General features: G+C 43.4%; 1 protein-coding gene across 2 annotated transcripts in view; it reads right to left on the reverse strand.

Moving 5' to 3' along the window:
- Positions 1–1,816: 1,816 nt before the first annotated feature.
- The window catches only part of LOC147668346 (sialate O-acetylesterase-like), a 615,033-nt gene continuing 591,372 nt past the window's right edge, over positions 1,817–25,477 (reverse strand). For both annotated transcript variants that reach the window (XM_086948579.1, XM_086948580.1), the window contains exons 10-11: positions 24,770–24,965; positions 1,817–2,288 (exon numbers count right to left, since the gene is read on the reverse strand). In XM_086948579.1, the coding sequence (XP_086804705.1) occupies positions 2,052–2,288; positions 24,770–24,965 (433 nt within the window). In that variant the 3' untranslated portion in view covers positions 1,817–2,051. The remainder of the gene's footprint in view (positions 2,289–24,769; positions 24,966–25,477) is intronic.

Genomic DNA, 25,477 nt, shown 5'->3' on the forward strand with positions numbered 1-25,477 from the left:
TGCGTAAACATATACACCAATGTACGGTACTGGTCATACAAAGGTCTCTATAAACAGCTTTGAGAAACAGTTTCCTGTCCCGGAAGTAGAAGGAAGGGTGACTAAAAGCTAGAAATTGGAGATAGACAGGATGTAAGGGGTAAAATATCTAGACTTGGTGAACTACAAGACAAAGAAGTTCATATGGCTCTTTTAAATTCCTTTTGTTAAGGTCTGTGAAAACTATCAGTAAAATATGACCTTTTTATGCTACAAGCAAAGTCCCACAATCAGTTTGCAGCTGCAATCTATGCTGAGCTGAAGCCTTCACCTTATTTGGCGTTGCTCCTATCAAAACCATACAAACTAAGATGTCGGAAGGGCATAGTCGACGCAGGAGAAATAGTCCAAAGATGGAAATAGGCGCGTGCAGGCACCTCCTGCTGCTTCTGCCCCTATTCCAAGGACTTCTTGCCCTGTGTGCTGTGCACTTGCCCCTGCTTTTAGTGGTAAAGAAGATTCTGGTTAAAAGAACTGAACTTTGCAACTCCGGCACGCCTTATCCCCCTCCTTGGTAGGCCTGGACTCGTTGCCAGAATTTAGTCCCCTTGAGGCCAAAGTGTTTATGGGGGAATTGGAAGACAAGAAAATATCTAATATATATCAGACTCTGGTCACGCATTGCTCTTCTCCACTAGATAAACTGCGATTTGTATGGGAGGGAGACATAAGTGCCTTGGAGGAAGAAGACTGGAGGGAAGCCCTAGAAGCTCCGAGAGGGGCGGCAATAGCAGTGCGCCTGCGTTTCATTCAATTCAAGTATCTACATAGAGCCTACTATACTAGAGACCGATTGTGGAGAGCTGGTCTGATTGCCTCCCCTGAGTGCTTGCGGTGTGGGCGTGTGGTGGGTACATTCATACATACGATGTGGTCGTGTGAGAAGCTGTCGAGGTTCTGGACGGGTGTATGGAATTGCTTCTCTGAGGTGTTGGGCTGGGACCTCCCCCGCTCACCGCAGCTGGGCCTTCTCCATGTTATGGAACAGGTTGGAGGAAATATATACAAACGCCATCTGCTGGTTCTGGTCCTAACGGTGGCCAAAAGAGATGTAGCTCGGGCCTGGAAGGACCCTAGGGCTCTTTTGATAGAGGTGTGGAAGAACGGTTTGGACTTTTGTATGGGACTGGAGCGCCCGATCTTCGAGGCCAGGGGCTGCCCCCGAAAACACTTTAAAATATGGAAGCGATGGGCGGACTATAGGGGGCTGTGGCTGGAACCACCAGCGCAACAGGATGCTGATGCAGAACGATTGCTCGTTGACCCTGGGTGAAAAGGGGTACACACTGATTGTGATTTGATACATTTTTACTTTTGGACCATGTAGACACTGTGCGGGGATGGGGGTGGGATCCGGGAGGAAGGGCAAATGGAGGGAGTTCGGGTTTGTTCTTTTATATCAAAATGTTGATTGAACTGACTGTATGTGATGGCTTATTATTTGCTCACTGGTCCTCCGGTTCATGGGGGGCAGTGTCCTCTATGTAATTCATCAACAACATAATAAAAATTTGTACTGAAAAAAAAAAAAGAACTGAACTTTCGCCAATGCCAGGAGGCAATAGATCACTGCTTCCGGGGCAAGGACTGCAGGCGCATCGTGAGATTCGTGAAGTTTATGGACAAAGTGGCTGCGAGAATTGCCCAACAGGCAAACCCGGGGAGCCTCCTACGTGCAGTATAGTTGTTCATTCTTGCACTATGCACTGTTTAAATAATATTTGAATGGTTTTAATGATAAAATAAAGATTTTTATACACAAGACAAAGAAGCAATACACGTTTGAAACCCTTTATTGCAAACTGAAAAAGAACATTTCAACAAAGAAAAACAGCCAATACTTCCAGCATTAAATCACCACATTTCATTTTATCGGACTATACTTATTCATGTCATTTCAACTTTAAAATATGAGAAAACCATTTACATCTTAGAAGGCGGGCTGAGATTGCAATTGAATTATGTTACACGGGACAGAACAAGGTTATGTTTCTATTATATTATGCACAAGGCTACTTCTGAAAATATTTAACAAATGGGGGTGCAGGAAGTAAACCATCAAATGAGTAAATAGGACATTGTTTATATTCACAAGGCCAATCAGACCAGGCATAGCGGACTGCTGTAATATTAGATTTACAACAGCCTTTATATGATACACTAGCCACGTTTAAATAGAAAGAAATACTCTTTGCTGGTATCCACTGGAAATCCTCCATATCTCCAAACTGAGGACTGGGGCATCCCACCTGGAAAAAACACTGATGTTTAGCAATATAATATGGAAACATATACTTAAAGTTAATCTCATTGTGTAACTTTCTAATTAACTGCAGACGTTGGAATAGGCTCACAATAATAAAAACAAAACACAGAAATCTTACATCTTTTTAATTCTTTAAGAAACACAGTGAAAACTAACAATGCCATATTGCTCTGAGACTTTATCCTAAGAGCACACACTTCTGCAGACTTAAAATAACTCAGTCATAGGAATAAAACAGTATTACCGAGGACACTCCATTAAGACGGATTAACACTATTGAAGACACCTACAATAGCAAACTATTACACCCTAGTATTCAAAGAACGGAGTTCTGTGATGAAATATAAACATCACTAAAGGGATAAAAAACATCAAGTAACACATCTCCCTCTCTGGAAGAAGAAAATATCACACAAGAAAAGTAGGATCAGGGCAGTAAATTGAAAAGTGGAACAACAATGGTAAGGGTGGAACAGTGACGAAAAACCATCCTGAACACGAAGTCACTTTGATGCAACACCTGTCAGTCTATCACCACACCAGTTCATCCTTGTATACCACACGTTGAACATTCTTCACCAATCAGCATTCCACCACACCCTATAAAAAGATTTGTCCTTCACTTGGTCTGCCACTCAATTAGGACAAACTTTCAACACATCTTTCCTTTCTTTCTATGGGTGTATATGAGCGATGGGCATAAAAAGTGACAGAAGGTGGCCCGAGTCAGTGTCAGACCAAAGAGAATGTTTGACATCACCAGGGGTGAGAAAGAGTGTCTATGTTAATGACCCATAATAGACCTGATCCCCTCCTGATTGAATAGCCAACTACAAGCGTTCTTCAGTTGGAGGCCGGACCCGCTAGTCAAGAGCAACGGAAGTTTTTTCCCAAGACTGGTCAATCACTCTGAACCATGCATTTCCCCCATTCATTCTAATTCCCAGAGTGGCAATCCAGATAGACCGACAACAGGTGGAGATGATCCAGGTGACAACTTTATGTGGAAATCGCTACCCTGGTTCCCAAACCTGTTGGAAATGACTACCGATTATCCTAGGATGCTCCCTTGGTCTCAGTCAATGCTCCAGGGCCCTCACGGAGAACTGCATCCAATACTAATGTCAGAGCAGTTGTCCCTGATAGCATGGAGGCTTTCCGGCAACAATGGGAAATGCCAGGCATTTTGGAACAGGCTTCCAAATGTATTCAACTAGCCTAGACCCCTTCCACAAGGAAGAGATATTCATCAGCTTGGCAATGCTGTGTACGTTGGTGCCTGGAACGGCACGTGGATATTGTGAGGGCGGAATTATCCCATGTTGTAAATGTTCTGTCAGACAAAACATTGGATCAGTAAATAATTTCAGATCGGCAATTTCAGCAGTCCATAGTCAAGTGGATGAAAAACCAGTAGGTTTGCACCCAGTGGTGTGCAAATTGCTTAAGTGAATCAGAGTGACTAACCCTCCTAAACTGAAGAATTCATATTTATGGGATGTCTTGTTGGTCCTAGCACTCTTTGACAGATGGCTGGATAATGCTCAATTATCCAGAAAACAGTTGTCTTCTATGCTAGCCATGGTTTTGTGTCTATCTGCCTGCAGACGTTAGTCAGATGTGAGGTTCCTGGATCTTACAGGATAGTGATCACTCCAGAATGAGTTTCTTATACCATTACGGGCAGGACAAAAATCTTTACACGTTGCATAGACTTTAAAGCTTTTCCCAACAATGCTAAGCTGTGTGTAGTTCAATGCCTAAAAGCCTATGAAGAATGTTCTCGACCCCTACAACCAGAAGGTTCACCAAAATTGTTAATTGTATTGCAAAAACCGTTTAAACCCTTGTCTGCAGCTACAATAGCCAGATGGTGAAAATCAGTCATGAAAGAAACGGGTATTGATACCCAAGTGTTTGGTGCTCATTCTGTATGTGCAGCTATGGCCTCCAAGACTTTTATGCTAGGTTCAACTATTCAGGAAGTTATAAAATCTGCTGATTGGTCATATGAATCTCCATTTAAACAATGATATCATAAACCAGTGGATGATATAAGTACTATGGTATTTGATAAGCGTTAAACAAGCAATACTCTGAGCCTCCGGTCCTGTAATAGAATTTGCTGGCATTCGTGGCAAGAATTTTCAATTTTATTAAGGACACGGTGGCGATGATTATCCCACCTAATTTTAATATAACTTGTGGTTGTAATTGTAGTAATAATAACCCACCTGTATGTATTATGCATTTGTTTACAAATATTACAGGGTTTTTTTCTTTTGATTTATTCCAGGTTCAGAAAAGAAAGGTGATGGAGTCTGCCTTCTGGTGAAAAGTATTTGGAAGTCGTTTCCAGTTCTTGGTTGAGAGGTTGATCTCATGTTGGATGGTCGCCATAACTGGTTTTGTTTGATGATTATGTTACGCACTTTGGACTAAAGACTATCGAGCAAAGAAAGAGACTTTTGGAAAGGAGATGGTGGCTCTTATAGGGTCCGCTGGGACATGGTTGGTTGCGAAGCATCATGGGAAATGTAATTTTTTTACAATGTTGAAATGTTGAAATGTTTTCATTGGCTGCTGTGAGTTCTATAGTAAAGAAAGAGAAGCAAAAATCCTTGCCTCCGTGTCATTAATAGAATCGCGAATGCTAACAAATTTTGTATTCTTTGCCACTGTGAACACTGTGACCCTTTGACCCAAAGCTGTACCAAAAACAGAGGTTCACAGTAAACCCATAGAAGGGACACTGGAGAATGCGCAGTGAAGCTCTATTGCGCATGCTCCAACAGCCCTCTTCTGTGTTTACTGGCCCTCTTGTGAAATACTCGTACATTGTCTACACGGTCCGCGGGCCGCCAAGGAAGGTCTGCAGGCCGTAGTAGGAGTACCACAGCTCTAGCCTTTAACATTTTACCCCTGAAATGTCTATTTGAAAATTAAAGAAATTCAGACATCTTTTATTCTGTGATCTCAAAGTATGACTCAATGGATTGGGCTTTAAATCAAATTCTCTAATGGCCCTAGCCTTCCTGATTAACAGTTTTATATATCATTACAAGGGCCTGATGGAAGCCATTGGCGCCTGTACAATATACAGCTGTTCAGGCGACTAAAACTGGCCACTGCCTAGCTGCAAAATTCTGAATTTAGTATAAATGACCGGTAATCTATTACGATAGCTGAAAATAAAATAAAGCTACAGTAATCTAATTTGGTTGTAATTATTGTTCTCGCCTCTGTGGCTCTCTTTTTTCCATCAGGTATAGTTCAAACTTCACAAGCAAATTTCTGAATGAATAAGATTCCAAGGGATGTGTGTGACACCTAAGACATCATTACAACTTACGGGCTGCATTCCTGTCGCTATACACATGCGGGTTTGCACTATGATCAGAATTATGAGTTGCGTGATAGTTATCACACCAGTGTAGTTTTGGCTGTTAAATTCCGGAAGGTCAAGCCTGCTGAAATATATCAGAGGAAAAGGCCTGAAAAATTGGAAACAGTGTTGAATTTGATGTGGTAAAGACGACTTTGCATGGTATGCCTCATCTTTTTACTAAAACTCATAAAAAGGTGGAACTTACCACATGTGGTAAATCCAGTGCTAAATTTGAGCCGGTGGGGCCATAGCACTCATTTCTGGGGACCTGCACTTATTATTCCTCATAAGAGATTTACCAAGAGCAATAGAGAGAAAAACAGACAAAAGGGACTAAATGAAGGTGAGAAAGATTGAAATATCATCACAAACTGAGAAAGCAGAAACCTGCATGAGCGAGATAAAGAGTTGTTGTTAGTGGATAAAAGAGGCATGAAGTGTATTCATAACATAACATTACAGGTGTATTTGTAAAGCGCACGATTACCCGTAGGTTTCTGGTGCTGAATAACAGATGTTTATTGTTACCCAACTCAATGGTACTAATTTTATCGACCTCAGATAGATGAAAGGCTGAGTGGACCCGCCGGGATTTGAACCTGTGACCATGAGGTCGAATAAAGGCCCCTGCAGTGGCTGCTTTAGTCCACTGAGAGACCAGACCCGGCATCCATAGATACAAATGGGGTAGAAGTGGTCCCCAATAGGAGAAATACCGCACCTCAAATATTGCATATGTTATTTACAATTGATTCATGTGTGAATATATTAATATAACAAACCTTTTTTCAGTTAAATTGAGGTGCATCTAGGCTCGGTTCACCTACTACCTAAAGGTGCTCATTGCACATAAGAAAAACTAATGTGTAACCACATATACAAAATAGAACCTTATTTAGCACCTTCATAGATAAATACAAATACAAATAGTCATAATGTAATAAGATTAACATGTAAGTTCTTTTGTTCGATTTAAACACAACTTCACATTTAGCATCTAATTAAAAAAAAGGTCAACAGTATCTTTTTGCAAGATGTAAATAAACGCAAGAGTCCATAAATTTCTATTCAACTTGTTGGTTTATTCTTTTGGTACTTCCAGCAAGGATTCTGCTAATACGTATTTCGTCTAACAGACTTTTTCAAGGCAATTTCAGATAAGACATCTAGACGTTTCTCACGTGTGTTGTTCCGCCGCAACGTCATATGATAGTACCCGTGAGTAAAGTGTCAATAGGAATTTGTATGCCCACTAATAATCAATCAGCACCCCTGTGTGATGTCCAAGTATCAATGGCCAATCTGCGGTTTTTAGATGAGACAGTGCTGCCCGAGAAAATTACTCTGCGTTGTATTAGACGCAAGTCTGAGTCCGAAATCGCCTTGAAAAAGTCTATGTTAGAAGAAACACACGTTGGAAGAATCCTTGCTGAAAGTGCCAAAAGAATAAACTGATAAGTTGAATAGGAATTTATGGACACTTGCGTTTATTTACATCTCGCGAAAAGATATCGTTGACCTTTTTTGATTAGATGCTAAATGTGAAGTTGTGTTTAAATCAAACAAAAGAACCTACATGTTAATCCTATTACATTATGAGTATTTGTATTTATCTAGGAGGGTGCTGAATAAGGTTCTATTTTGTATATGTATTCAAGACTACACAGCCTTGGTTTTGGGCAGACATTTAATAGCACTGGCTGCGGGCGTCTGAGAAGAGAGCGAGGCACTGGAACTCATTTGTTTACAGATTAAGCACTTCACCCTGGGATAATTGGTAATTATTACGTGTGGTAAGTACCCCACCCTATTCTGTAGAACTTGTGATGAGGGTTTTAGTTTCTTCACAAATGTCTGGGAACCTGCCCAACAGCAGCTGTGTTTTACTTATGTTTAATGAGATCCAACACATATATTGATCCATGTATCTCATCCACAAGGCTCAAAAGGAAGGCAATTGCCACTCAATACAAGTAGCTTCTGTGTTTTATCAGCATGAATGAAGAAACTAGCCCTGATGACTCCAATAATTCATGTAAAGGTTTCATATAGATGCTGAAGAGCACAGGAGATAAGAGAGAGACATGATGTACACCACAGCAACTTTATGAAAGGCAAAGTTATATATAATAGATTATCCAAAAAGGACTGTGCACAAAGCAGTACAGTTCAGTCAAATTCCAAAGGTCTTCAAAAAACGTTATTGTTCAATTTCTTGGTTAAAAAAGCCTCAGCATCAGCCAACGCATTTCGTTCCTGTGGAACTTCGTCAGGGCTCATGTATGATATCGTGAGGTTTGATTACGGGGAATAACTGGTCATGGTAGGCCACGATAGTTGATATGTAGGCAATCTATGTCACTGTTTTCAGTTTATATGGCAGATAAAAGGTGAATGTATTCCAACAAATCATTAAATACCGGTAGATCTCCTCATTCGAATTCGTCAAATCACAATATATTACTAGGATCAATAATTAAACTGTAACACGGGTAGCAGTGTGAATTTTAGAAGTGGGTTGTATTCTGTATATTGGCATTCCAAAAATCAGGTATTTGCAAACTTACACACCAGCACCTTCTAACATCACTTGCTCTGGAAAGCTTACGGTTCTGTATTTTGCGCTTTGCAGGCCCAGATATCCTCGAAGTGAAATGAAATTGTCGAATTAATAGATCCTAGATACATCCAGAGTTTTAGAGAAGTTGTCCACAAACCAGTTAGTGCTTATAAATTCTCAAGAGGAGAAGAGCATCACTTGACCCCCTCATGTATATGGCCATTGTGCCTTAGTGTTATTCCACGCGACCCCAAGTTTAAGTGCCATCGAGGCACAAAACGATCCTGCATGCACTAGAGACAGGTCTGCAGGTGGCCAGTATTTAATAGAAAAGTGAAGTTTTTCTTCATGTGGTGCTCGTTACTTGCATTATTGTAACTGCCCTAGCTGAGACAGTAATTATTAGGTTTTCTATACTGGCAATGGTTGGTACATATAGTTATTATGAGGGTAGAATTGCTCCATATTCGATATTACTTATCACCTACAATTCAACATACGTTCGATAAGATGGCCAAGAAATAATGGCAATGGTGTATTTTCTGTATTTGCTCTCCAAACATTCATTTACTCTTTCACATTTGCTCATTCACTCAAAAGGTTTTACATAATAGTGATGTGTTCTGTTAACCAGAAATATACCCTTACAATCTACACTGGTTGGTTCTCTCTACCTAATAGGTGTGCAGGGCTCCCACAGTTCTGTCTGCTGTATCTAATTTCTCCAAGGCTTTTACCTCTCTACTCAAGGGAGTAACTACAGTTTTACATTTTCTTCAAATGTATTTCCTCTCTCTGTGTACTTTTCCCCTTTCTGTACTGATTTCTCTCTGAACCATGTGGCCCAGCCCCTACTGTTAAACGGTTGCACTTTAGCTAGTTTTCACAGCATCTCACAACACCCAGCAGTTTACCAAACATAGATGTGGCCAGTAGATTTCGGCTTTAGAACTAATCTCCCTCAATACCAAAGACCTAAATCACCCTGTGAATCGCAAGGTCATTAAATATTGTCACACACCCAATAGGGACATTGTATTTCTCCAAGAAACCAGGATTTTTGGGAAGCATTGCCGGCCGTTGCGTACTGGGTGGGTTGTTGATCAAGTCTGCTCACCAGCAATTTGCAAGAAAAATTATGTGATTACCTTAATCTTAAAAAATGCTGTAATGTTCATGTTTGCTTATAAGTAGGATCAAAATGGTTGGTTAACCGTCTACAACACAATGACACAGAACTACATGCAGTAAACATCTTTGCACCAAACGATGATCGACACATCTGGTCTAAACTAGCAGTACTTCTACCTCTGAATGCTTGAGTTGTTATTGGAGGTGATTTCAATTTGTTGATGGACACTATGCTGGATAGACACTCCACTTTTAAGTATAGAACCCCCAAGCAAATAAAGAATGCATAACCCACGGTTTTACTGACATCTGGAGATTACATAACCCTTGGGGCAATGACTTGACTTCCCCCACCCTCCACCAACAGTTCTCAAGAATGGACCCTTCTCTTCTCCAAAATACCCTATTGTTGACCACTGAGCCCACCACACTCTCTGACCACGTGGCCATTATATTCACCCTCCAGATTCGGCCCCCACAAACTAATAAACCGTTCTTGGTACATGAACATGGAAAACCTAGACCGTGAAGAAGTAGTACAGGATTTGCATAAAGAACTTACACTATATATACAAGAGAATAGTTTATCTGTTTACTCTCTTGTCACCTTATGGGATAAGTTCAAGTACTCTTTTAGGGGGCAAGTAATCAGCCGTATGTATGGCTAGGAAAAAACAAATAAATCAAATCCTCTTTTGATAAATTAACCTCTAACAAAAATTCCAAAGCAATTTTATATGGGCAATATAAAGATCCCTCAGTTCTATTATCCCTTTAAAAACCTCTAATATGAGTAGAGTAAGATTAGAAAAGACGCCCACCTCTAGTTCCTTACCCAGAAAGGGAAACACCTATTCTATCTAAATAAAGCCAGGAAATCATTGGCAGCCAACTTGAAGTTCAAAGGGAAGACTTCCATTATCTCGAGCATTAGGGACCACCATGGAGCAACTAAAATAAAAATTGAAGATATTCTGAGTGTCTTCTATGAATTCTATGCTGAGCTACACACTCCATTCACATCTAAAGATGTGTGCCTACAATTTTTCCAAACTCTACCAATGAAAACCATCTCTAACTCGGATGAACTCATGCTAAATAAATCTTTGAAGAAACGCAAAATCTGAACACAATTAATCCTATTCCATCCAGTAAAGCCTCAGGCCTGGATGGTCTACCCATGAGTTTCTATAAGACATTAGCCCCTACAATAAAGGACCAACTCAAAGTAAGAAGTTCCTAATCACTTTGCTTCATCTAAGAAAGTAACTTGCACTGCTGCGGAAGCCATAATCGTGGTCATCCCAAAAGATGGGAAAGATCACTCTGACCCCAATAACTTTAGACCAATCTCAATGATAAACATGGAAACTAAAATTATAAAAAAAATACCAGCCTTACGCCTAGCACAGTTGATTACTAAGTTAATCCATGTTACTCAAGCAGGCTTCATGAAGGGAAGACTAGCAAGCAATAACATCCAAACGTTTTGTCACATTGTTGAATAAACATCTCTTAGTCTATCACTTTCACCATTACGCTGGATGCATAAAAAGTCAGTAACATGGTCTCATGAACATACTTTAGTTGCAGCTTTAAATAGATACAATCTAAGCGATCTCTATATTAAAAGGACTATGGCACTTTATACTAACCCTATCACGAGAATAAAAATCAATGGTGCTAAATCTGCACCTTTAACTGTGCAACAAGGCACCCATCAAGGATGTCATCCCCTTCCCCCGTTGTTTCCCCCGGCATTTGATCCACTGCTGTTAATGATAAGTAAGTCCAATGATAATGCTGGCCTCAACTTTGGAAACACAGTCTTTAAAACTGCAGCGTATGCAGATGACATCTTGATCTTTCCTGAAACTCCGGATGTTGCCATACCTGCCATCGTAAAAATTATAAGGAAATATTCTGGTTTTTCAGGCTACATCTTGAACAGATATAAAACTGGAGTTTTACCCCCAATTTTCACTGCCAACCTTCCTGTATTGGATCCTTGAACTTTCAATGGCTATCAAATTGATCAAATACTTAGGTTTCTAGTTCTGTGGCAACCTATCAGAATCCATTACACAGAACAAACTAAAAACATTTGACAACATTAAAGATTTACTGACAGCATGGCCCCTAAACATATTTCATGGTGGGGCAAATTGGAAACTTTTAAAAATGATGGTGACCCCTTTGGTCAATTTCCTTTCAAGCATGTTGTCGGTCCGCCTCTCCACGTCTTTTTTTCAACCTTGGATAGAATTACTTCTGACTTCCTATGGTGCAAGAAGACCGGAATAAGTTTTAAAAACTCATATGTTTGCCCGGGAACAGAGTAGGTAATCTTCTGGACTGGTTCAAATACTAGAAAGTACTCCTAGCTGCTCAGAGTGCTCGTTTAGCTGCTCAGAGTGCTCGTTGGCTTGAAAATGATCCTCCAGTGGTGACTGCAGACTTATTATATCACAAAATCTCAGTGAACCCTTCTCATTAATTGTGATTTTGAGTATGTCCCACCATAATTTCTTCCACTCTATGTAAATGTGTTTGTATTTATATAGCGCCTTCTACCCGGAGGTCTCGTAGCGCTGTATTCATACCGCTGTGGAACCCTTCCTGGCTTTCCTGTGAGATGTCCACTCCTGGGCACCCCCAAGGTTGAAGCCAGGCATCCAAGCGCTGCTGGGGCCGTTGTGGAGATTAAGCAAGCTATTGCCCAGAGTCACAGAGTGGAGCCCATGATTAGACTAGGCATGAGGCGAGAATTATCAGGTCCGGGGAGATTGAGTCCTAGAGCCGCCGAGGCAGGAATTGAACCCTGGTCCCGGGCCAGACCTCTGCATCAGGGTCTGCCGCTCTAACCATTGAGCCACACTTCTCCACATATGTATTATTAAAGACTCAATTAAAGTACTACTAATGCTAGACAACGTTGTCTCATCCAACATCAGTAAATCCTATTCCTTTTCACTTTGGAACAATAAAACTACATGCACTCCAAGCTCCCCAAAAATTGGAAAAAAGGGCCAATAAAGGCATCTCCCTAATAGTGGATCTTTTCACTAGTACCAAACCTTTAACCTCTGCCACATTACAAGAGAAATACAACATTCATAATCTATACTTTTTAGTGATTTTCTAAAAATCAGGGTGAAGCTATCCAAACTGAGTCCACTTTCTTAATAAACATCATCTACCTCTCTCACGCGTATGCAATTAGGGGGTCAGGTTGATCCCAACATTTACAAAGTGATGGTCATTGCCATTTAAAAACATTCTATCAGTGACATTCAGTTCAAATGGTCTTCATACTTTCTGTGCAACACAAAAAGATGATGGACGGAATGCAGAACATTGTCAAACATTCACCCCAAGTCACAAATCTGGGTTTAACCCATAGTTATTTTGCTTGCCACGCCATTTAAATTTGGACACAGCCATATGCAAATCAGCCGCGACTCTGCTCCCTGTGGGAACCGTCCAGCCCAAACTGCCAGGCCAGTTCCTCCCTAGACCGTAAAACAAGCGTACTGGGACCGTTTTTGGGGCATCACCCCATATCAGCCAGGCTAGCTTGAAACCGGTGGCATAGCAAGCATGGGACCCACTTCTGGGCATACCGTTCCCACTTGGTCTGAAAATGCAACACAGAAAGATAATGGATGGAATGTGGAACATTGTCAAACATTCACCCCCAGTCGCAGATCTGGGTTTAATCCATCATTATTTTTCTCGCCACACCATTCCAGTTTGGACCCAGCCAGGCTAGCTTGAAACCAGTGGCATAGGGAGCAAGACCTGGCTTGGCAGTTCGGGCTGGACTGGTCAAACTGATTTGCATATGGCTGGGTCTGAGCGGTGGTGGCGAAGTAAGCTAAAGAATGATGATGGATTCAACCCAGATCTAATAGTTACTGGGGAAAAGTTTCAGCGCTATGTGCATCATCTCTTTGTGTTTGCTTTCTTCATACTTCCTAAACAAAGGCAGAACACCTCCATCTGAGGAAACCTGGTTTAAAATATACTCCAACTCTTTACAGGACAAACTTGTACCCTCCTTAATACAAACAACATTCTTTGCCACTCACTTTTCATACTGGACCCCAACTAAGCTTCTCAAACTAAAACCGCCAGACTCTGACGTCTGCGAGATCACTAAGCTCGCTTCTGCAAAGATTGATCAGACTGCAACACTGCACCTCACTATTGAGCAGTTGATGGAATGGAACTACCCCATCTATGTCACCTTCATCAACTATGAGAAGGCATTCAACAACCTGGACAGAGAGACCCTTGGGAAACTCCTCTGTCACTAGGGTGTGCCAGATAACTCTTACAAGTCATCAGGAACTCTTATGATTAAATGACCAGCAAGATAGTCCATGGGGGACAACTCATGGAAGCCTTCAAAGTGAGGACCGGAGTCCGCCAGGGTTGTTCCCTCTCACATTTTTCTCTTCCTGCTGGCCATACGCTGTATCATGAAGATATTCACAGCAAGGTGAAGAAATGGGATCAAGTGGATACCTTGCATGAAGCTCAATGACATGGACTTTGCAAATGACCTGGCCCTACTCTTCCATATCCATCTGCAGATCCAAGAGAAGACTGGCAAGGTAGTAGCCACATCAACACAATTTGGTCTCAACATTCCTAGGGGAAAAAACAATATCCTCAAAGCTAACACAGCCAGCACAACTGCAGTCACTCTTGCAGGAGATGCACTGGAAAAGATTAAGGCCTTCACCTTCCTGGGAAGTGTCATAGACGAGCAGGGCGGCCCAGATGCGGACAAAAAGGAAAGAATCGGCAAAGCAAGGGCTGCCTAAATTCAGCTAAAGAAGATCTGGAGCTCCAAGGACCTAACGCTGCAAACTAAAATTAGGTCTTAAATACCAACTTAAAATCTGTCCTTCTGTATGGAGAAGAAACTTGGAGGACAACAGTGACCACCACCAACAAAGTCCAGACCTTCATCATCACCTGCCAGAGGAAAATTCTCCAAATCCGCTGGGCAAACACCATCAGCAACAATGACCTATGGCAGCCGACTTTCCAACTCCATGCTCATGAAGACATAATGAAAAGTAGCTGGGGCTGGATAGGTCACACTGTAGTAATCAGGGTTCCCAAGGCCTACATGCTCCAAAGGTAACCCACTTACACTCAAGAACTGTTGGCACGGAAACTGTAAAAGTCAAAGAACAAGTTTATTAAGACCCCATGGGGTGGTGGTACACTCATACAGCACCCTTCGGTAATGCAAGAGGTATCACACCGAACACCGGTGTGACCCTGATTTATATACAGTTTTGGGGCAATAAAAGATAGGCGGCACAAGTTAGGACACATTCATGTACATATATGGTCATGTTTTGGAACACAGCCAGCTCATTGGAGGGGGCACAACTCCGCTGGTCAGTTTGGCGCACATTCCTGAAGGGTAACTGGTCAGTGGGGACTGCGCATGTGCGAGCTGACCAGTACTAAAAATAGCCTGTTGCTGGGCAGACTGAAGTGGTCAGTGGTACGGACAAAGGACTAAAGGGCACGCCGGCCACGAGGCCGCTTATGGTCTAAGATGGCCGCCGCAACATTCAAAATGACGTTTTTCATATATGGCCAAGTTAAGGAGGAAAACGTGTAGTTTCAGCTAATCGCTAACGCGGCCATGCCAATTACGACAGACGACCCTTTTAGCGTTTAGCTGAATCTACCTCATAGTGAACATAGTCAGGATGTTCGTCCTCGATGTCTATTAACATTATTTGTGTTACTTCTTTATGAAGCATCATTTTGTCATGGGCGAGTGCTCGTCTTGATGGTATGCAAGCTGATAAACACATGGAGCATAAAGCAGGGCCACATTGGATACATAGGCAAACAAAAAACAGCGCCCCCACAATTATACATAGAATCGTTAACAGTTTCCAGCCCCAAGTAGTAAGCATTGACCAGAACCACCCTGAAAGTGTCCAAGTTCCATTGTCCGGATGTATCTCAGCTGCTATTCTATGGAGCTTTGATATGGCATCATAAACAGATGGGGAATTGTCAGGTATGTATACACAGCAGCTACTTCCGATAATTCTGCATGCCCCCCCACGATCAGCTAGAACTACGTCCAACACCATCCTATTTTGGAGCGTAACTATCCTAGATATCTGAAGTTCCTCAGTGATATTTCCTAGAGCAATGGCAGTGTCATTCGCTACAGCCTCGACAACACGTGTCAATTGCCTTATTTTCCGGCTGTTCAAAGCGGCCCCCACGAAGGAAAATAGTCCCAAATTGAAATCCACATACTGTTGTAAGGCAGTATCAGTCTGGTCTATGTCATCCAGAACAACGGTCCGCTTGACTCTATTCAGAACAAAGTCGTGGTACAAGATATAGTCATTGTGATACATTGGTGGGGCAATGAATACAGGAGGCAGTACAAACGATACATAGCACGTGCCCAACCATCCCAATGGAAGCTGATGATAACCCTTCGTTCCACAGATAAAATACGTGTTCCGAGATGCTACAAATGAAATGCCATTCGGGCTATCAAAAGTGAGTGTAGTGTTGCATTCACTGTTCCCTACCGCAATCGAACCTTTATTTCTAATACACAAGTCGGCTTTAGTAGCAATAACATTGATAACATGTGAGCTGGATACGTTGACATTTCTTTGATTGCTGTACACACGCGGGGCAGATACGTTGTCGGGCCTGTACTCTTCCCATTCGAATCGAGTACCCTCAGCCCGCGGAAACCCATCCTTGTCATGGAAGCATATTTTATTCAAACGGAAAAGCACCCCCCCTTTGGTTGGCCATCTCAAAGTAAAGAGGAGGGTGTACCAGGCGTTGCAGGATCCATTATGAGAGAACGGGAGTGGAATGAGTGGGGTGCCCCCTCTCTTCTGATGCCCCGGTAACATCCCACACACCCAGCAATTTGAAGTGTTAGTCATATTGTGCGTGTGATGAAGAATCTGAATAAAACTGTTGTTCAAATAAGTTTGCCGATGTCGTTCTTCATGGTAGGGTAAGGTAAAGTGAAAATGTTCAGATGGAGCCGGGGTAGTCGGCAGCAAATGTTCACGTGCAGGTACCACAAGTTCAACTACCCAGGCTATTACAGCTATCACCACAATAGTTAAAACAAAGAGAATGGCACCCAAGATTCGCTTATCTCATGATGCTGGTGATGCCATAGCTCGAAAAAGTTCTTACAGAGTCTCAAATAGTTCAAATTGTTCACAAAGTCTCAAATACACATGTGTGTATACCTAAAAAAAAAGAAAAAAAATACGGTGCTGAACTCCGAGGTAGCCGTTGTTTTCTTCTCCAGGCCAAGACGGGTGTCGCTACACTGGCAGAACTGATCCCCCCCCCTTGGAATTCCCGGTTTCCATTTCACAAACCTGGAGCGGTAACCAACCAGTCATAAAAAACAAAAATCTTCTTATCGGGGACGCAGGTTGTAGTGCTCTCGTCCGGCAACAGTGTGGTCCGGGAAGGCTCCCTCAACTTCGGCCGATGTCACAGCTGGGCTCTTTTCTTTCTCCAGAATCTCTTTGTAATCAGTCAACACAGCAGGAGTCACCAGATCCGGAGAGACACGGCGGCAGTGTGTCGAATGCACCCACCGCTTCCTGTTGGTCACTCGTACAGCGGTCCGGGTCGCAAGGAGGACCTGTTCGGGGCCCTTCCACCTTGGCTCCAAACTGCTCGCTCTCTCAAACGACCGAATCATCACATGGTCGCCGGGGCGAAGATCATGGCCCTCTCCAGTAGAGTTGTCAGGGAGCGCTTCTCGAACCTGTTGATGAATAGAAAGCAAATCATTTGTTAATCGTGCCAAATAGTCGTTCATCATAACACAAGGCACATCATGTATTAATCGCGGCTTGGGCACCCCCCAGATATTCATAGGGCGCCCAAACACCACCTCATATGGTGTAAGGCCAGTTCGTGAATGGGGTACTGATCTAAGAGAGAGCAGTGCTAACGGCAAAGCACCAGGCCACTTCAACGACGTGGATGCCACAATCTTGGCCAATTTAAGCTTTAACGTAGCATTATACCGTTCAACCAGACCTGCCGACTGAGGGTGGAACACAGTGTGGAACTTCTGCTGAATCCCTAACCCCTTCAGTACATACTCCACAATCTTCCCAACAAAATGAGGCCCATTATCGCTCCACAGAAATTTGCAAACTCCAAAGCGAGGAAAGAATTCCTTAAGCAACACCTTAGCCGTTGTCAGGGCTGTGTTGTCTTTCGTGGGGAAGGCCTCAACCCATTTGCTAAAGGCACATACCACCACTAGGACGTACTTCAGGTTGTTGCAGCGCTCGAGTTGAATGTAATCCATTTGGAGTACCTCAAATGGTGCAGATGGTGGAACGAACCCTCCTTTCGGAGTATGGGTCCCCTTTCCAGGATTGTGTTGCAAACATACCAGGCAGGTCTGCACTACTCTCTTGGCTGTATTAGCAATCTCGGGATGTTCCCAAACTCGTGTTAGTAGTCGAGTGATTGCAAGGGCTCCGACATGTGCCAATCCATGTGTCATCTGGACCATCGCCTGCAAGTAAGCCGCAGGCAATTTCCATTTCTCCATATCTTTGCTTCTCCAACAACCCTCATCATCTAGTACCCCATCTGTTGCCCATGCCGCAAGTTCTAATTCAGTAGCCGATTTTTGAATATCCAATATTTCTGCTCTAGCGTCACTCCATCGCTCAGCCTGCGATTGTGTCACATACATAGGGGAGCTAGTCCGGGACATAGCCGTTTGTCTCGCTATGCTGTCTGCGAAGGCATTTCCTTGGCCCACTTTATCCGTGATCTTTTTGTGAGCACTGCATTTTACTATCGCTACTTTCTTTGGGCCAAGCAACGCGTTTAGGAGATCACGCACTAGCTCTCCGTGCATAATGTGTTCTCCGTGAGATGTCAGAAACCCACGCTCTCTCCAGAGTAGCCCGAAGTCATGTGCTACTCCGAAGGCGTACCGGCTGTCTGTGTATATGTTCACACATAGGCCAGCACTCAATTCGCAGGCTCTTGTTAAGGCTATCAGCTCTGCTGCCTGAGCCGATTTCTGTGGTATCCTAGCTGCTTCTACCACTGTCTTAAGTGTCGTGATCGCATAAGCTGCGGAAGTCGTACCATCTGGCAGCCTTAAACACGATCCATCAACCCACAGTTCCCCATCCACATCTGGAAGTGGCACATCCTGTAAGTCAACACGACCCTTTGTCTGTTCCTCGGTCAGGAAAACACAATCGTGATGTTTTTCTTCCTGACCCTCCTCAACCGGATAGGGCAATAAAGTGGCGGGGTTCAGAGTAGCACATCTTTTCAGTGTAATGTGTGGCGCCAAAAGTGTCAGCTCATATCCCGTTAGTCGCGCACTCGTAAGGTATTGGGTCTTTGTTTGATTTAGTAGAGCATCTACTGCGTGAGGAACTAACATCAGCAGTTTATGTGATAACACTATTCCCTCACTCTGCCGTATGGCTACTGCTGTTGCTGCTACCGCTCGAAAACACCCAGGCAACCCTCGTGCTACAGGATCAAGAATGGCAGAGAAGTATGCACATGGTCTCTGCTTGTCCCCGTGTACTTGTACTAACACTGACAACGCGCACCCATCATTCTCGTGCACGTACAATGTGAAAAGCTTCGTATAGTCTGGTGTGCCTAACACGGGTGCAGAACAAAGGGCCTGTCTCAACTGTTCAAAGGCCTTCTGACATTCATCTGTCCATTCAAGGGGCATTGGTGTAGCTTTGGACAATAATGTTAGCAAAGGTTTTATGATGTGTGAAAAACCCATGATCCACTGTCTACAAAAAGACGTCAACCCTATAAAGGCACGTACATCTCTCTGCGTGCGGGGGACTGGTGTATCTAAAATTGCTTGAATTCGATCGGACGTTAATGCACGCCCCTCCTTAGACAACAGATGACCGAGGTAGGTCACCTGGGGTCTACAGTATTGGAGCTTCTTTTTCGAAACCTTATGATTGTTCTGTGCCAAAAAGGAAAGCAACGCAATTGTACTTTCTTCACATTGTGCATAAGAGTCTGCAGCAAGTAAAAGGTCATCCACATACTGGATGAGAACAACGCCAGTCTGCAACTCAAAGGAATCTAGCTGCCTTTTCAAAGCCTAGCTGTAGATGCTAGGGCTTTCAGTATAACCTTGGGGAACACGACAAAATCTATACGATTTATTATTTAACGTGAAGCCAAACAAATACCTGCTATCAGGATGGACAAGGATAGAAAAGAACGCGTTTTTCAAATCAATAACACTAAATGTTGTGGCCGTTGGCGGCACCAATGTAAGCAATGTTGTAATATCGGACACCACCGGGTATTGGGGAATGACAATTTTGTTAACCTCTCTCAAGTCAATAATAAAGCGATAGATTTTGTCGTCAGTATCTCTTTTAAGGATCGGAAGAATAGGACTGTTGCAAACATTAAAAGGGACCTCCTCCACTACCCCTGCAGAGATTAAATCCTGAACAATATGTGTCAATGCAATTTCACCTTCTCTCGAAATCTTATACTGGGGTACTCGTGGTAGAGGGACCCCCTCCTTAACAGTAATGTGTATTGGTGGGATACGCATCTCTCCCACATCCGTATCTGAGGTCGCCCATAACGTGTGCGGTAGAGAGGCCAAAGCTGGAATGTCTGAGATAGTGTAAAACTTATCTGGGTCAGAATAATTGTCATTCAGAATAACCCGCACTCCCTCAGGAGCGCACCGTATCGTTGCTCTAAAATATTTAAGCAAATCAATGCCCAAGATATTATCTGGCGGATGGGGCGACAACAAAAATTGACCAAAACTAAAAAATTTGTCAAGACATAGTGCAAGGGGCTTTGACAATGGGCTAGGGGAGGGTGTGCCATCGAACCCTACACATGTAATCATTTCGCCAGACAGGGGAGCCCTCGGAACCAAGTTTTTCGACAAAGCGCTACGAGTAGCTCCTGTGTCGACTAGAAATTTATCAGTAGAACCCAGAATACCCGCTGTTACATATGGACCCTGCTGATCTACCGGCACTTCAATTGATTCCTTACCCCATCCTACGCAGTCCTATGCATGCACATAATCCTGGTGCTCCACATTCTCACCCTCCGATATCTGATATTGATTTCGTCTATCAAACGTGTTACGTTCATCCTGGCCACGGCCCCTTTCCTCAACCCTTCCACGATCACTTCCGCCACCTCTCGCTCCCGTATAACCTCCTCTCGACCTACCACCTCCTCGACCACGTTGGCTACGCTGCTCACGAAGTACCGGACAATCTTCAGCCCAATGCCCAAACTCCTTACAGTAGGCACATTGATCCTCCGCTATATCCGTACGACCATACGACGTATTCCCTCCACCTCGTCTACCTCTATCATTCCCTCTACCCTGTGTCCCCCGAACCTGTGCCAACATCACCTTCGTTTTCAATTCTTTTGCCTTCTTATCAACACTTTCTTTAGCCTCCAACTCCTGCCGCTCATAATACTGAGCCATAGTTAACAAATACGCAGGGGTCGCCGTGGCCCAGGAACTTTCACTCGATTTCAATCGCTTTGCAATCTCCGGTAGGAGATTAGCCACATACTTATCTACAAACAAATGCCGACCCGTATCGTCTGTTAAAGATTGACCACTGTAATCATGGAATGCCTCCTCGAAGCGTGTAAAGAAATCTGAAACTGTTTCATCGGGCTTTTGTTTGCACGAAGTTAACATAGTCCAATCGATCTTTTTAGAAGGAACAAGCGTTTTTAATTTAATCAAGATAGCCGCTGGAAGATCTAAAATCAACTGACAAGGCTTACATGCCGGTTCCCTATCTAAATCAGCAGCATTTATTTCTTTCCATGTCCCCCCCAGTATTGTTTCATCATTATTTTTACGAATTTGCCTCCACATATCGGGTGGAAGAATTAGCCCAAAAAACAAATCTATGTCAACAAGAGTCATCACACAAGACGAAATAGCCCCTTCCACCCCTTCATAAAATGCCGCCGGATTTTTTTGGAGATCAGGTAGAGAATTTTTCAATGCCATAACATCTGCTCTATTCCAAGGCGTGTATACCCAGTTGTATACAAAATACCCTTTCGCATCCTTTGACGATTTATCATCATCTGTACCTTCCCCTTTAGGTGGAACATACAAGGGCGCGGCTTCACGCATAGGCATAACATGCAATGCAGAACTCTTATCTGAACCCCGGAGAGAACACTCCTTAATCTGCCCGCTATTCTCCGATTCGGACTCCTTTTGCCTCCTTTTCCGCTCCTCCCGCAATCTGGTTGTCTCATCTCGCAGCTGGATCAGTTGCTTGAATAGGCCGTCAACATCTGCAAGATCAAATAAACCTTTATCCAAGTTCTCACGATGCACTGACAAAGCTTTAGGTTCTAACGTATCTGAAAGGTCACGCTACGCGGCAACAACTTCATCCGCCAAACTAGACAAAAAGTACATTAATTCAAGATCCGACCATTTACTCCTCTCCGCAATCACCTCATCCTGAGAAACACATTTCCTATTCACTTTACGAGCCCAACTACGTAAATGTGCGGACCTCTCCGTAGTAAACCTGAGAGCGGATATACCCTTCTTTTCCGACTTATCCTGCCCATCATCTCCCGAATCTTCAGCTGGAGCCGTTGGCGAAACGTACGGAGGCGGTGACCGATCTAGCAATGAAAAATCATCAATTTCATTATTAAGGACAGGATAAAGCGGTCGACGAATAGGAAATTGACCAGTCGTTTGCAATTTACGTTCCCGTTCCTCCATCTCTCTTTTTTCCTGAGCCTCTTTCTCCTCAAACTGTAAAGCCTTATCCCGAGCAGCCTTGCGCTGCTCTTTGTCCGCCAAGGCAACTTCACGCTTCATTCGCTCGCGCACCGCTTTCTCCCACATTCGCACACAATCAAACATGTTTTGTCTAGACCTGCGTTGAAACAAACATTGCTCCACAAACTGTACTTTACGTAAATCGAACGACCCATGTAGAGGCCATTGCAATTCAGGGTCAGTTCTTGTATACTTATGCCATAATTTGCTGTACATAATAGGAGGAAGGCCAAATTTAATGTACATCTCCCTGTTCGGTGTTCCCTCTGGGGGAGCCGGCTGTGCTTCCGCTAACCTAATTGTGGTACCATTTCCAAGACAGCACATTCCTCGGAGTGTGCTGAAAACAGGCATGTTCAGAAAGTATCACGAAAGCGTGACACCGTAAAAATGGCACTTACAGTACTTCACACAAATGTGCCGCTCAGAGGAAAAAAACAAAGTTAGAGAAACATCTCTACATGCCTGCCTATGTGAAGTGCACTACACATATAAGTTCAAAAGATCACAAATTCACAAACGTTAGCTAACTCAAGTCAAATCATAGATCGTAGGACTTCGGCAAGCGTCCGAGGACTACCTTACCGATCACAAATCATAGAACTTCAGTAAGCGTCCGAAGACTACCTTACCGAACACAAATCATAGAACTTCAGTAAGCGTCCGAAGACTACCTTACCGAACACAAATCTTACCCAAATTCTCAAATGTCCAGATTCCAACTGCCAAGGTCTTGTAATCAAATCAGCCAAACGGCACTTTCCCAGCAACACAGACACTCGAAAACTCAGTCGGAGCCCGGCGCCACCTGGAAGGTCAGATCGGAAGGAAAGGAAGAAACACCGTGGGAGCCAAGACTCGGGTCACTCAGTGGCAGCGCGCGTCCATGGCGAGTTTCCAAGCCTTCGTCACGACCTCTCCTTCGGGCATCCGAGTCGCCGATGAGTCCCTTCTTGGTCGCCAATTTTTAGTAATCAGGGTTCCCAAGGCCTACATGCTCCAAAGGTACTCAAGAACTGTTGGCACGGAAACTGTAAAAGTCAAAGAACAAGTTTATTAAGACCCCATGGGGTGGTGGTACACTCATACAGCACCCTTCGGTAATGCAAGAGGTATCACACCGAACACCGGTGTGACCCTGATTTATATACAGTTTTGGGGCAATAAAAGATAGGCGGCACAAGTTAGGACACATTCATGTACATATATGGTCATGTTTTGGAACACAGCCAGCTCATTGGAGGGGGCACAACTCCGCTGGTCAGTTTGGCGCACATTCCTGAAGGGTAACTGGTCAGTGGGGACTGCGCATGTGCGAGCTGACCAGTACTAAAAATAGCCTGTTGCTGGGCAGACTGAAGTGGTCAGTGGTACGGACAAAGGACTAAAGGGCACGCCGGCCACGAGGCCGCTTATGGTCTAAGATGGCCGCCGCAACATTCAAAATGGCGTTTTTCATACATGGCCAAGTTAAGGAGGAAAACGTGTAGTTTCAGCTAATCGCTAACGCGGCCATGCCAATTACGACAACACCCTCCGCAAGTCCACATCAAAGACCACCAGGCAAGCCCTGACCTGGAACACTCAAGGGAAAAGAGGAATGCCAACAAACAACAGGTGCCGAGGCATCGAAGCTTATTGCCAAGAGAGGGGTAACACCGGGAGTCAGATTAAAAGAATAGCCCAGGACATAGGTGGCTAGAGAGTCCATGTTGATGGCCTAAACCCCAGTAATGGTATTAGGCATAAGTACACTGGCATCTGCTGCACATGCAAAGAAGCCAGTGGTGATCCAGAATATGTTCTTTAAATGCAAATGGCTGACTTCCCACTGGGAATATATCCCTATCCTACTAAGCAAAATTGTCAATATGCCCATACTACTTGATTTTCCAACAATTACGCTGGGTCCATATGGAGCCGTTACCTCTATTGACCTCCCAGACTTAGAGCTTGTCATCTTAGATCTACTTATTCTTATTGTACTTAAAGTGATCCTGTTAGAGTGGAAATCTCCTAACAACGTTTCGTACCACACATGGTGGGCCTGGATTACCTACATCAGAACAACACTCATTACTCAATCAAAGTGCGCTAATCACCCCGGTACATCACAACGCATGTGGAGAACACTGCATACCTTCATACACAACACACAATAATCCTCTTAGCCTTTTTATAGTTTGCCATCCCTAGACTGCTGTTTGAGAACCCTATGACTGTGCCACATGGTATCTCTATGGACATGTATTAGTCACAAGAGAGACCATTTGAAGCTTTCGTTTCTCTAGACATGCTTATTTTTCAGACTATAAAAAAAAAAGTAGCATGATCCATATATTACAAGCCCACTAAGACCCTTTTAGGTAGTTCTGGGCTTTGCACACACACAGCATGAAGTAGTAATAATTCCTTCATACACCCAAAACATCCACATATTATAAATGCAATCATACATTGTACTGATTCAATATGAATTCTTACCTCAAATATGCTGCAGCTGGTGGACTTTATAAGCAGCTTTTGATTGTAAGTTATGTTCATGTACGCCTCATTTTCAACAACGATGATATCTTTGGGAAATGGGCCCTGAAATTCAATTCCTTTTTCGCCATAGGCCACGGCTCTTGCTCCCAAAGCTAATCTGTGTGCAACACTTTGCTTATCTCGAGGATGAATACTAGAAAGAAAACACATCATCTAAATTATGGCGAAACTTGGAATTTAATTCTAGGCTCTATATCAACACATACGCACGTACACACATCAGTGAATCTGTCGATTTTGCCAATATCTTTTATTTACATGGTCGAGCTCTCTCCCTTATAGGGTGAACGTAAAATTCATTGATCAAAATTCACCAGTGAAGTCCTAGTCAATTGCTGTTTGCTTTATAGGTGGGAGTTGCATGGCCTGGTCTAAAGGGGGTGAGTTTAACAAGTACGGACGGTGTCTAGGAAAATAGGAAGACTTAAGTGGGGCTGCCAAGGTGTGCCTTGTTTGTGCCTTGTTGTTGGTAAGTGAATAAATGATGTCTGGAGTGGGGGATGGTGGGACGAAAGCATTGTTCATTCTAAAAATTAAAACAACACCGCCACGGTAAGCGGGCCAATGTTTTATGATTTTAACACACTATGCAAAGCACAGTAAAAATCTACAACATGTCCTCCCCATGACCTCTTCCTGGTCTCG

This window comes from Lissotriton vulgaris, unplaced genomic scaffold (genome assembly GCF_964263255.1).
Source record: "Lissotriton vulgaris unplaced genomic scaffold, aLisVul1.2 SCAFFOLD_1016, whole genome shotgun sequence".
Classification (NCBI taxonomy): Eukaryota; Metazoa; Chordata; class Amphibia; order Caudata; family Salamandridae; genus Lissotriton; species Lissotriton vulgaris.